Source organism: Moschus berezovskii, chromosome 2 (assembly GCF_049115385.1).
Source record: "Moschus berezovskii isolate FMDL1 chromosome 2, NW_MosBer_1.0, whole genome shotgun sequence".
Classification (NCBI taxonomy): Eukaryota; Metazoa; Chordata; class Mammalia; order Artiodactyla; family Moschidae; genus Moschus; species Moschus berezovskii.
In genome coordinates this window covers 45029195-45042014 of record NC_142461.1, presented here as the reverse complement: position 1 = coordinate 45042014, position 12820 = coordinate 45029195, and the positions used below count along the sequence as shown (strand labels likewise).

At 37.8% G+C, this 12820-nt stretch overlaps 1 protein-coding gene across 8 annotated transcripts in view; it reads left to right on the top strand.

Annotated features, from left to right (window-relative positions):
* The window catches only part of ABI2 (abl interactor 2), a 107237-nt gene that overhangs the window by 63464 nt on the left and 30953 nt on the right, over positions 1 to 12820 (top strand). For 2 of the 8 annotated variants that reach the window (XM_088828203.1, XM_088828205.1), the window contains exons 4-7: positions 6790 to 6887; positions 9921 to 10067; positions 10809 to 10933; positions 11938 to 12120. In XM_088828203.1, the coding sequence (XP_088684329.1) occupies positions 6790 to 6887; positions 9921 to 10067; positions 10809 to 10933; positions 11938 to 12120 (553 nt within the window). The remainder of the gene's footprint in view (positions 1 to 6789; positions 6888 to 9920; positions 10068 to 10808; positions 10934 to 11937; positions 12121 to 12820) is intronic. The other 6 variants (XM_088828206.1, XM_088828208.1, XM_055398315.2 and 3 more) reach the window with 3 other exon arrangements.

Genomic DNA, 12820 nt, shown 5'->3' with positions numbered 1-12820 from the left:
GGATCTTGAAGATTCATAACTTAACTCTGTAAAATATTGTTTAACCTTTTCACTTTGAGTGTCATCTTGTGTGCGTCATTATCTACAGAAAATTGCCTCTCACATTTCTAGGTTTTGGGTACAGCTGAGGGTTCATTGTTAAGCATTTATTTGACACACTTGGAAGAAAAACACAATAGCAATACCTTTTGGGAGAATCATCTGTTTTTGCCTCTTTGTCCCAGTCTTGAGCCACTAATTCTGTCTTGGCAAAAGCCAGTTGTTGGAAAATAGTTTCAAAAATCAAGCAGAAATTTATCCATCTTTATTCTTCTTTTCTATCTGTTCTTCCCTCCTTACTCCTAATCTCTTATTCATTATCTCTGTAGTTCAGTTCACTTGCTCAGGCATGTCTGAATCTTTGCGACCCCATGGACTGCAGCACACCAGGCCTCCCTGTCCATCACCAGCTCCCGGAGTTCACTCAGACTCACATCCATTGAGTCGGTGATGCCACCCAACCATCTCATCCTCTGTGTTCCCTTCTTCTCCCACCTTCAGTCTTTCCCAAAATCAGGGTCTTATAAATGAGTCAAGTCTTTGCATCAGGTGGTCCAAGTATTGGAGTTTGAGCCTCAGCATCAGTCCTTCCAGTGTATATTCAGGACTGATTTCCTTTAGGATTGACGGGATGGATCTCCTTGCTGTCCAAGGGACTCTCAAAGAGTCTTCTCCAACACTACAGTTCAAAACCATCAATTCTTCAGTGCTCAGCTTTCTTTATAGTCCAACTCTCAGGTCAACTACTACATGACTACAGTATGCATGACTACTGGAAAAACCATAGCTTTGACAAGACGGACCTTTGTTGGCAATGTCTCTGCTTTATAATATGCTGTCTAGGTTGGTCATAACTTTTCTTCCAAGGAGTAAGTGTCTTTTTATTTCCTGGCTGCAGTCGCCATCTGCAGTGATTTTGGAGCCCCAAAAATGAAGTCTATCACTGTTTCCACTGTTTCCTCATCTATTTGCCGTGAAACGATGGGACCAGTTGCCATGATCTTAGTTTTCTGAATTTTAAGTTTTAAGCCAACTTTTTCACTCTCCTCTTTCACTTTCATCAAGAGACTCGTTAGCTCTTCTTCACTTTCTGCCATAAGGGTGGTGTCATCTTCATATCTGAGGTTCTTGATATTTCTCCCAGCAATTTGATTCCAGCTTGTGCTTCATCCAGTCTATCATTTCTCATGATGTACTCTGCATTTAAGTTAAATAAACAGGGTGACATATACAGCCTTGATGCACTCCTTTCCCTATTTGGAACCAGTCTGTTGTTCCATGTCCAGTTCTAACTGTTGCTTCCTGACCTGCATAGATTTCTCAGGAGGCAGGTCAGGTGGTCTGGTATTCCCATCTCTTTCAGAATTTTCCACAATCTGTTGTGATGCATACAGTCAAAGGCTTTGGCATAGTCAATAAAACAGAAGTAGATATTTTTCTGGAACTCTCTTGCTTTTTCAGTGATACAGTGGATGTTGGCAATTTGATATCTGGTTTCTCTGCCTTTTCTAAATCCAGCTTAAACATCCGGAAGTTCACGGTTCACGTACTGTTGAAGCCTGGCTTGGAGACTTTTGAAAATTACTTTGCTAGCTCACATCTCACATGAGTGAGATGAGTGCAATTGCGCAGTAGTTTGAGCATTCTTTGGCATTGCCTTTCTTTGGGATTGGAATGAAAACTGACCTTCACCAGTCCTGTGGCCACTGCTGAGTTTTTCAAATTTGCTGGCATGCTGAGTGCAGCACTTTCACAGCATCATCGTTTAGGACTTGAAATAGCTCAACTGAAATTCCATCACTTCCACCAGCTTTGTTTGTAGTGATACTAAGGCCCACTTGACTTTGCAATCCAGGATGTCTGGCTCTAGGTGAATGATCCCACCATTGTGATTATCTGGGTCTTGAAGATCTTTTTTGTACAGTTCTTCTGTGTATTCTTGCCACCTCTTAATATCTTCTGCTTCTGTTAGGTCCATACCATTTCTGTCCTTTATTGTCCCTATATTTGCATGAAAAGTTCCCTTTGTATTTCTCATTTTCTTGAAGAGATCTCTAGTCTTTCCCATTCTATTGGTTTCCTCTATTTCTTTGCATTGATCACTGAGGAAGGCTTTCTTATCTCTCCTTGCTATTCTTTGTAACTCTGCATTCAAATGGGTATATCTTTCCTTTTCTCCTTTGCCTTTAGCTTCTCTTCTTTTCTCAGCTATTTGTAAGGCCTAGTCAGACAACCATTTTGCCTTTTTTGCATTTCCTTTTCTTGGGGATGGTCTTAATACTGCCTCCCGTACAATGTTGTGAACCTCTATCCATAGTTCTCAGGCACTCTATCAGATCTAATCCCTTGAATCTATTTGTTATTTCCACTGTATAATAGAAAGGGATTTAAGTCATACCTGAATGGTCTATTTTCCCTGCTTTTCTCTGTAGCAGATTATGTTAAAACTCTTGTTACCTTAGACTTTTTGTCTTCCTGTCTTACTAAAAATTTTACCTTTCTCCTGAAGCTACACTTGAATTCCTGATTTCAGTTTTGATTTCCCTCAGAGAATCTCCTGGTCCTTTTCCTGTTGGCTCAGAGAATTGAAATAAGAACATATATCCTCTGAGGAGAGGGATAGAGGTCTCTAGGAAGCCAAAAGTTATGCACTGGATGGGACTGCTGGGAACAACACTGGACATGGAATGAGAGCCTTCAGGTGTTTGCCCACAGCTTCTGCCCATCCTTGCTTTGCCACATCCAGACACAAACTATACATACTCCTCTTCTCTTAGTGTGTTTAAATTTTGCTCTTTTAAAAACTTGGTTGCACTCCAACTCAGATTTTTCTCTATAAAACCTTCTGTTAAGTAATTCTTCTTGCATTGATATTTCTTTTTTGGAGATTTCTGTATTATTTGTAGAAATTACTTTTTGTTTTAAGCAGGGTGTCTTAGTTATTCTAAAATAGGTTCCTTGAAAGCAGAGAAATCATTTTATAGACCTTTGTCTCCCCTTATTTTTCTTATTCTTTTACTCTTGTGTCTAGAGGTCTGTGGTTGGTGGTTTAAATGAGTGATATACCACAGGTGTCATTTTAGAAGGTGTCTCCCACTATTGTAGCAAGTTATCTATTCCTGGAAGATTGCTTTGTAACAGAGGTGATCAGAGAAGGCAATGGCAACCCACTCCAGTACTCTTGCCTGGAGAATCCCATGGACAGAGGAGCCTGGTAGGCTGCAGTCCATGGGGTCGCTAGGAGACGGAGCGACTTCACTTTCACTTTTCACTTCCATGCATTGGAGAAGGAAATGGCAACCCACTCCAGTGTTCTTGCCTGGAGAATCCCAGGGATGGGGGAGCCTGGTGGGCTGCTGTGTATGGGGTTGCACAGAGTCGGACACGACTGAAGCAACTTAGCAGCATCAGCAGCAGAGGTGATATGTTCTGTGAACTAAAGATACAAAGATACTTTGTAATTACTCTTTAAAAAATACTAGAGTTCCCAGGGTACTGGAAAGCACTGAGATTTGTAATGAGCGTTATATATGATATGCACGATAATATATATCAAGGTTCAAGGAGGTACTGCATATACCAAAAAAGGATAGGGCAGGAGCACTTTAGGAGCAGTATTAAAGTATAGTGATTGGCCTGATAGTTTGTGCTAGCTGTGATCTCCGAAGTTTGGAGATCAGAGAAGACCACTCTGAGGGAACTGCTCTTACTCTCAGCATATTCTGCATTTCTTAGTCCAGGCCAGAGGGAAAGGGTTTGAGTTTGGTCATGCATTAACCTTTGTCACCTAAATGAAATATTTCTTCTGTTCCTGAGTGTTTCTTTCTGGTAGGAAAACAACAACAAAAAAGACTTTTCCTCCTCTTTCTCCATGTGCCTAATACCTGTTTCACTCAACTCTCAGTGATGACTTTTTCCCTTCATGGCATCAAAAAATACCCACATTAATTGAATTATTGTTGGAATCAGCCACCAAAGTTTCGTTCCAGTTCCCAAATAAAACTTTGGAAAGAATGATTAGCACTCCTGTTCATGATTCATGACCTCTAACTACACACTTCTGTGCCAGATGATAGTTTTGCCGAGGTGTTTTTTAAAGTTTCGTGTGACGTTGCTGTTATGAGTTGGTGCAGTGTTGCTTTGTGTTCTTTGTCCTGAGTTTGTGGTATGCTCGCTCGCTCTCTAGTTAAGTTTTCCTTCACCACACTCACAGTTAGTCTTGTGTTTTGCTCCTTGTCTGGAAACATTGGGTTGCCCTGTAACTTCCCTCAAAGTAGTTTTTGGAACCATGATAACTATCCCATAAATATTTTTTTACCAAATTATTTTAGCTGTGAAATACAGTTTAATTTTAATTATAGATTTCACCTATGGAAATTGTTTTGTTTGGCAATTTTTCTTGTATTTTTTTTTCATTTTCCTCAAATTAGATGGCAGTATTTATATTCTGTATAGCATATTCATTGTTTTAGTATAGAAGCATTTTTCTCAAGGAAACCTACCTTGAATAAATACTGAGTTCTCTTTTAGCTTAATACAAAGGTAGTACAGAACTACATGTTAGTTGGACATTCCATAGGGACTCTGGTTTTTTTAAGTGAAAATTACTCATGCAAATCCTATTAATCAAACAAATAGAACCATTTGATGATTCTACAGGTCAAAAATGTATCAAATTTTATGTATGGAATTGTCCACTATGTTTCAATCTGTAGGTTGTTTATTTCATATTATTTTTGGAGTAGATTTCAAGATTTATAGAGAAGATACTGCAATTTAAACAGGACACCTTACATACCAAAACCTTAAACCAATTGAAGTTGGAAAGCTGTTTTCAAATATTTTAGCTATTCCATGTATAGAATAAAATTCTGTTTTATCCTTTTCTGTCCTTGCTCCTTTTCCTTCCTATTTCTAGCAAATTGATGTAGTTTAGTGTTTGGCTCACCTACTTCTCCTTCATCACTTAAAGTGACCTTGGGTTTTCTGTTGTTTAAGGTTGAGCTTAAAGGACTTTGGTTACTACTTTTAAAAATCTCTTGGTATCGTGAACTAAGATACATGGTTTTTAAAGCTATTGGTTACTTGTCATACTACTCCTAAAAATTTGCCTCAATGTGGATTAATTTTTAAAAAACTTCTTCTGGCACTTTTAAGATATGATCAGTATACCCTCTGCTTATTAATGAGGGGAAGAGCACAGATAAGTTAATCCTTATTCTTCCTTGATAACCAGTTTGTTTTGTATTTGTTGTTTAAAAGTAATAACAAAGGAGTACAGAAAAATGCATAGCCTTAAAAATATTGCTATTTCAAAGGTATCATTTGTCATTAAAGATTGTTTTAACATCACACACAACTTGTTCACTGGGCTATTCATTTGAAGAGTCTGTTTCTTGATATATTTTTCTTGCCTATTCAGATAACAAGCAGTATTTTAGGATTTTAAAATATTCCATTTAAGCCAGAGTTAATTTTGACAGCCTCAGTATTCTGTATGTAATTATGATTTGTTTTCTTAAATTTTGTATTTTAAAATTATAATTATAAATGTATTCTGATTTCAAAAGTATAATGTCTTACAGCTTCATTTTGTAAGTATAATTTGAATACTCTGGACATACTTTTAGTGGAAAAGTTAAGATCCTTTTTGGAAGTGTTCGGCAGTCCAGAATATTAGGAGCTTTAAACTAGGGTCAGGCATGAACACACATGGTGAACATTATTAACTCTAATCCATTGGTAATCTCAAACAACTTGAGATTGCGTTTGAACTATATTCATGCATGACTTCTCTTAATGCCTTAAGATACCCAGATTTCTAGGGCTTTCTGTGTAAGTGCTCACTTCTTCCTTTGGTGGCATCCTCTTCTGGTGGCAATCCACACTTGTTCCCAGGTCACCCAACTTTCCCACACTTGGGTTTTCAACTGGGGATAGAATAGTGGGGAACACAGCTTAGCTCTGTGTTCTTAGCTCTTAGATTGTGTTGTATCTTTCTCATGCCTAAATTAATCTTCATTTTGGGCCTGAGTGGGTTTAATTCCCATCGGAACTAGGACATTGCCAGTGGCCACTGTACCACTCACAGTTGAATGGTATACCTCAGCCCTACCTTTCTGGTTCAGATGTTTAGGAACATGCCTTAACTTCTGGCAGTTCTCAGGTAGGTGATTCCTTCATAAGAGAACATTAATGAAATTTGAATTGTAAGGCTGATCCACAATTTATAAAAAGGAAATTTTCTCTGTATGATTTAACTTTGTATAATATTCTCTATTTACAGTGGATCAAAACTAAAGTTGCATTCTTTTGGGGGAAAACATGTATTTTGTTTTCTTATGATAAGCTTGCTATTTAAAAAACAAGGAATTGCTTAAAGGCATTGTTGTTTCTGATTGAATTACTCTATTAAAACTGAAATTTTTATAGTTAACCTATTTAATTTCAATTGAATGTAGTATCAAACAGTCTAACCAGTGATCTGTTGGTGTGATGAGCTAATGGCAAATAAAGTCTTTGCATACACGTTTATAATCATATGAAAATCTCATGTTAGGAGGAGTCCTTTGAGTACAACTGTAGAATGATAGTAGAGTAGAAATTGCATATGAAATGCATGGCCTCTAATTTTTTTTTCCTATTTAAACCTTCCCCTCCTTTGTTAAATAGCATAATGTTATTTCCCAAAAGTGGCACTTTGTTTCACTGCATTCAAATTAAATTGAGCTTTCCTCAAAATTTTTTTAGGTGAGTACCCAGAATATGAAGATGGGTGGGCTGCCACGTACAACACCTCCAACACAGAAGCCCCCCAGCCCCCCTATGTCAGGCAAAGGGACACTTGGGTGAGTATGTAACTAAGTAGTAATTGCAAACCATTTCATGTATTGTGTGAAAACTAAACACTATATATATGTTTAAACTATTTTTAAATATTTGAAAAGAGAATATTTTCTTCCTAAGATTATCCATTTTGTGTGTAACCTTCCCCAAAAGAAAACATCTTTTATACTTTATACCTGGGAAACATCTCTCTACTTTAAAAATATTCTGTTTAGAAATTATTTTTCTAATAAATTTTAAATTTGAGGTAAAATCCTAGCCTAAGTTCATGGTGTATTATAAATTGCACTCTAATTCCTGTTTTTAGAAACTTTTTAGTCTTTTCTATTATAATTGACTCTTCTTATTCTGAATGGTCTTCTGAAGAAAATACTGTGCAGATTATAGAATTCCGTATATCTTGTTTTTTTATGAAAAATTATGAGCTTTCATTCAGTCTACAGACGTGGGCTCCAGATTTGACATAAATGGTCAATTAACAGAAAAGCTTGACCTTGTTTCTTTTATAGCATCTTAATACAAAAACTTGGTTTACCATGATGAAGGTTTGTGATCAGTTGGGCATATTGCCCAGAAGTTGGGTGACTAAAATTGTGGTCCTGCTCTGCTCCTGATGTGTGGTCTTGCATAGTAAGCCTCTTAGCAATTCAGTTTTTTCATCTGTAAAAGGGGGTAATATTTGTCCTCTGTCAACTTTTCAGGGTCACTGTACCATGAATTGGATTTTTTTTTAAAAATGTATAAAACAAAGACAAAATGCCTTTATTACCATTGGCTTTGTGATATATGCTTAAAAGTTTTTAATTGGAAATCTTGTTTTTTGGCCCCCTCACCAAAAAGCAAACAAGAAAACCAGACCAAAAAATCCAGCAGCCTAATCAATCAAAGAAAGATAATGTTGGAGGAGGAATTAAAATTAGGGCAGTGGAAAACAAAAGAATAAAATCAGATTTCCGGACAGAAATAGGGTGATTTTATTTGGGGAGGACCAAAAAAAAAAATTCTGCTTAGGTTAGAAAGGAAAAACTCTACTAGCTTAAATAAGATTTAAGCTTCAGAGTAGAATGTAGATGTCATGGGTACAGGGTAAGAGTAGAGATCAGGTCAAGAGGGAGTATTTGTTTTATTTTCCTGCAAAATGTCTATATTTCTGTCATGTATAGTTTCTAATGGATTTTATTAGGTTTTGAATCAGATTGTTAGCAAGATAATCCTAGTAAAAGTTTCCATTGCTCCCAAATTTTAAAGATTTACTTGTACACTAGTATTTGTTTTCCTTGTGTATTAGCAAGGGCTCTGCAGGATTCCTGAAGGCCAGAGTGGCTGAGCACTGCTAGCCACTTGATGGTCACAGCCTGGCTTCTTCACAGTCTTGGCTCAGCCACCATATTTTGTCCTCTCTCCCTAGTTTTTTACCTTGTTTTTATAGCCAATACTTCACTGTATGGGCTTCCCTGGTGATTCAGCTGGTAAAGAATCCACCTGCAATGAGGGAGACCTGTGTTCATTCCCTGGGTTGGGAAGATCCCCTGGAGAAGGGAAAGGCTACCGACTCCAAGTATTCTGGCCTGGAGAATTCCATGGTCTGTATATATATATAGCCCATGGAGTCACAAAGAGTCGGACACGACTGAGCAACTTTCACTTCACTGTGTAGTTCTTAGTCAGCAAAGGTTTTTGTTCTGTTTTCTTGGATGACACAGAGCATTTTTATTATCTGGGGAAAATTGTTTGGAAATCCATCAGTTTCCTATTTTATGGTGTTTTATATGTACATCATAATTTCAGAGATGCCTAAACTTCTTTATAGTGTTTTAAATTCAAGGCCCTGACATTCCTTGTTTTTTTTTTTTTTGATCCAATATCTTATCTAGTGCCCCTTATTTATTTTTAATAATGTGTATATTTGTTTATGCAAGAGGATTTTGAGAGTAGTAGAGTAGACAGGGTCATTGCAGAGTCATCTCATCCAGAATCAATGAGCCAAAACTTGAGTGAATGAGAGAGAATCATATTTGAAGGAACCTTGGGAGCGTTTGAGGAAGTGAATTATTGAGAAATATAGAAGTCAGGTGAGCATCATCATTTTAGGGGAAAAAAGCTCTTTAATTTTCATATCTTGAGATCCAGTTAAAGATCAGGATCTCATCTACACAATATCAATTTCATGTCAGTTGAGTATTAATCATTGCCATAAAAATGGAAACTTAGAGATGATAATTAACTTAATAATTACTAGTGTACCGGTGTGCATCCTATTTCCTATATTTCCCTTCTTGATCTTGTCATTCTTTTAAGAAGAAAGTTTGAGAAAAAGAGAAGTATGCTAAAGAAATACAGTCTGTTCTGTACTTCAAAGTAAATAAGATAGAAAGACTTAGGTGATCTGTTTTTTTTCTTCTCTCCCTTTTAAATGTTGAACTCTGAGCAGGGTAAGAGCGGTCATGGTGAAAGGTTAAGGAGGATGTGAAATGAGAATGGAAGGAGAGGAGATTAAATTATGTATTTCTGTGTGTGGATGTAGTTTTATTTCTATGTACTTATTACACAGAAAGAGAAATGAATTGTTCATGGTTGCTGTTGATCATCAATGTGGGGGTTGTAGAGCCAGACTCTGTAGATTTATTTACCCGATCTTTGATTATTTTTGGTTAGGGAGAGAGGGATGAGGAAGATAATTAGTGTGTTTGTGAAGTGCAGTTTTGAGAATTTAATGTGACACTAATTTGAACTCATCTAAGAAGAGAGTCTGGGAAACATTGGCTTACCTGGGGGAGAAACTTCATGCTCTTAGAATGAATGAACAAAATTAGTGTAGGGAAAATGAGGTCAAAGACTAAAAACAAGTAACAATATGCATCAAAGCCCTGATGGTGGAGAAGTGATTCTCAAGGGAAGATGGAAATTGGTAGCTGGGTTTTATTAAAACACATTTTACTACCTCTGAGTACAAATTGTATTTCACTACTGGCAACTCTGAATTTATTGTGCCGAGACTTGCTAATCACACGATACATACGCTCTTCTTTTTGTAGGCGGCACTCCCCCTATCGCACACTGGAGCCAGTGCGTCCTCCAGTGGTACCAAATGATTACGTACCTAGCCCAACCCGTAATATGGCTCCCTCGCAGCAGAGCCCTGTGAGGACAGCTTCTGTGAATCAAAGAAATCGAACTTACAGGTATTTTCTCTACCTCAGTGCAAAATGGGATGGTCATAGCACCATTATTTGTTCAGATAACTTCAGCTAAATCTCTCTCATTTTCCAAGCACTAAGTTCTTTTCCTCACACTACTCCCCCAAACCTCATCTGATTCCACCTCTCTCTCCTCATGTTCTGATGCAACTTTGAGCAGCCAGGAAGTTGAAAAAGGACAGACATCTCAAAGTGCAAACTTTTCTGCAAGACTGATAGTTATAGTTGACCTGCAAAAGAAAATCACTGACCAGATACGGGGAATTTCAAGTTGTTTTTTGGTGGTACTTTACAGATGAAAAACCATACGCAATAGAACATTAATATGGCATAATATGTCATGATATCATTACAAATAAAATTGAACAAATAATTTGTTTAGGAAAACTATTCTTATTATAACAGCTATTTCTTCAGACAGCCACTAAACTGGAATAAAAGAAAGTAATATTATTCTCATGAGTTGAGCCCCATCATTTATCCCTTACATTTATGGAGAAGTTTTGTTTTTCTCAATTTCTTTAATATATGTTTATTAAAAGGTGGCCAAAACAAGTTTCTTGAACTCAAGTTTTTTCCCTTCCTTTATAAAGAAGTTCCTCTCTGAAATGGAGGGCTTTCGAATTACCATCTAGCAGCTATATTCATTTCAGAACATTCTGGAAAATATTGGTGATGTCTTCCTGTGCATAGATGCTCATGTCTTGGTGGCTCTTATTTCTGTAGCAGCAGCGGGAGTAGTGGAGGAAGCCACCCAAGTAGTCGGAGCAGCAGTCGGGAGAACAGTGGAAGTGGGAGTGTGGGGGTTCCCATCGCTGTTCCTACACCCTCTCCTCCCAGTGTCTTTCCAGGTAAAACATGAATTGTGCCTCGTCTTCATCTGTCCTTTCTGAGTTTGTCCTTTCAGTTTCTAATTTAATTACACTGAGTTTTCTTCATAATCAGGATTTTTTTTTTTCTCTTGAAGACTCTGTAAATGTTGAGAAATCTTTCTCCATTCTGCTGTTTTTAACCAAATTGTCAGTTTATGTTCACACGCTTCTCTGTGATTTGGTGTTGTGTCTTTGGTGCTGTGTCTTGGGTGGCGCTTACAGGTTGCACCTTGGAACCAGTGACATGTTTAATTCCAGCTGGTGTTACGACAGTGCATGCCTTTGGACACGGTGCAGTCTCAGTGTGAGGAATCATATTGGTAACAAAGGACTGGGCAGATATAATTTCAACAGTTCAATCTAGTGGACTCTTGGAACTTGAGTTGCTGAAATGCTACCCTCTTTTCTCTGAAACATAAAAATGTACTTGTTTCATCTGAGGACACAAAACTTAGTTTTAACAACCTGACCCAGAAGACATAAGGATAGAAAATTACATATTTAATTTACTTATAATAACAGAGATAATATCTTTTTAAAAAATCATGAAAAAGAGGTTTGTATTTCTCTAAATTCTTTTTACCTGATATTTATGTCTGGAATGTTTATTTTCTGATTCAGAGTGGAATACTGTTATTTTCTAGTGTGTTATGTTTAGCTTTGTATACTATTTACAGAATGTTATGTTAAAAACAACATCATAAAGGGGGCACTTTTCTTCCAGTGTGTTGGCTATCAGGTAAATAGGAATGCTTTTAATGAATTTAAAAATCTGGACATTATCCTTAGCATCTTGAATTACTTGCTGTAAACCTAGTAATCCTTTAACATAAGCTTCATTCTTTCTTTTTCTTAACACTCTCTTCTCTCCTTTGGTATTGATAAGCACTGAGTGTCTAACACTAAGCTCTCTGGTGCCTGTTCTAATCCTGCCTGATGGACCTGCCTCGTTAATGCTGCCTCTCACTCCTCTCTCCCTTCAGCCCCCGCTGGCTCTGCTGGTACTCCACCCCTTCCTGCTGCTTCTGCATCTGCCCCCACCCCTCTTGTTCCTGCAACTGTCCCTTCTTCCACTGCCCCAGACGCTGCCGCTGGGGGTGCCCAGACCCTTGCCGATGGCTTCACTTCTCCAACTCCCCCTGTTGTTTCTTCCACTCCCCCTACAGGTGAGTATTGGCTTATTCCTTGCAGGCTGATTCAGTCGTCTGGCTCTGGTTCCTCTTACTTGGAACTCTGGCTTCATGTTTTTTGTCTGTGCTTTGTATTAAAAAAAAAAAAGTCTGCAGAATAATGTACTAACTAGAAAAGGGCACATGACTGTAGAGTAGAATTTCCTGAGGAAATCAGGGTACAGTTTCTCATTTTCCTAATGTGCTGTGCTTAGTAGTTCAGTTGTGTCTGACTCTTCTGCGTGGACTGTAGTCCCGCCAGGTTCCTCTGTCCATGGGATTTCCCAGACAAGAATACTGGAGTTTGTTGCCATTTCCTTCTCCAGTGGATCTTCCTGAAGCAGGGATTGAACCCACATCCTCCTGCACTGGCAGTGGATTCTTTACCACTGAAGCACTTGGGAAGCCCAGTTAAATAAGTACTTCATAGAATGTATGTGTTGTGCTGCTACTGTATCTAGATTTTTAATGTCTTAAATGTTTAAATGTTTTAAAAGACATTTAAAAAATTCATTTTAATTCACCCATTTTGGATGGTGTATTATGGCTTAGTTTCTGTACCAACACTTTAAGAAAAGCATTCTGTACTGGGGGTATTTAAACCTGAGCTGTCCTTTTGATCTACATACAGCTCTGTTAGGCCACTATAGTTAGTTAAATGTAAAAGTCCCATTATGCTCGTACATCAGTGGAGTAA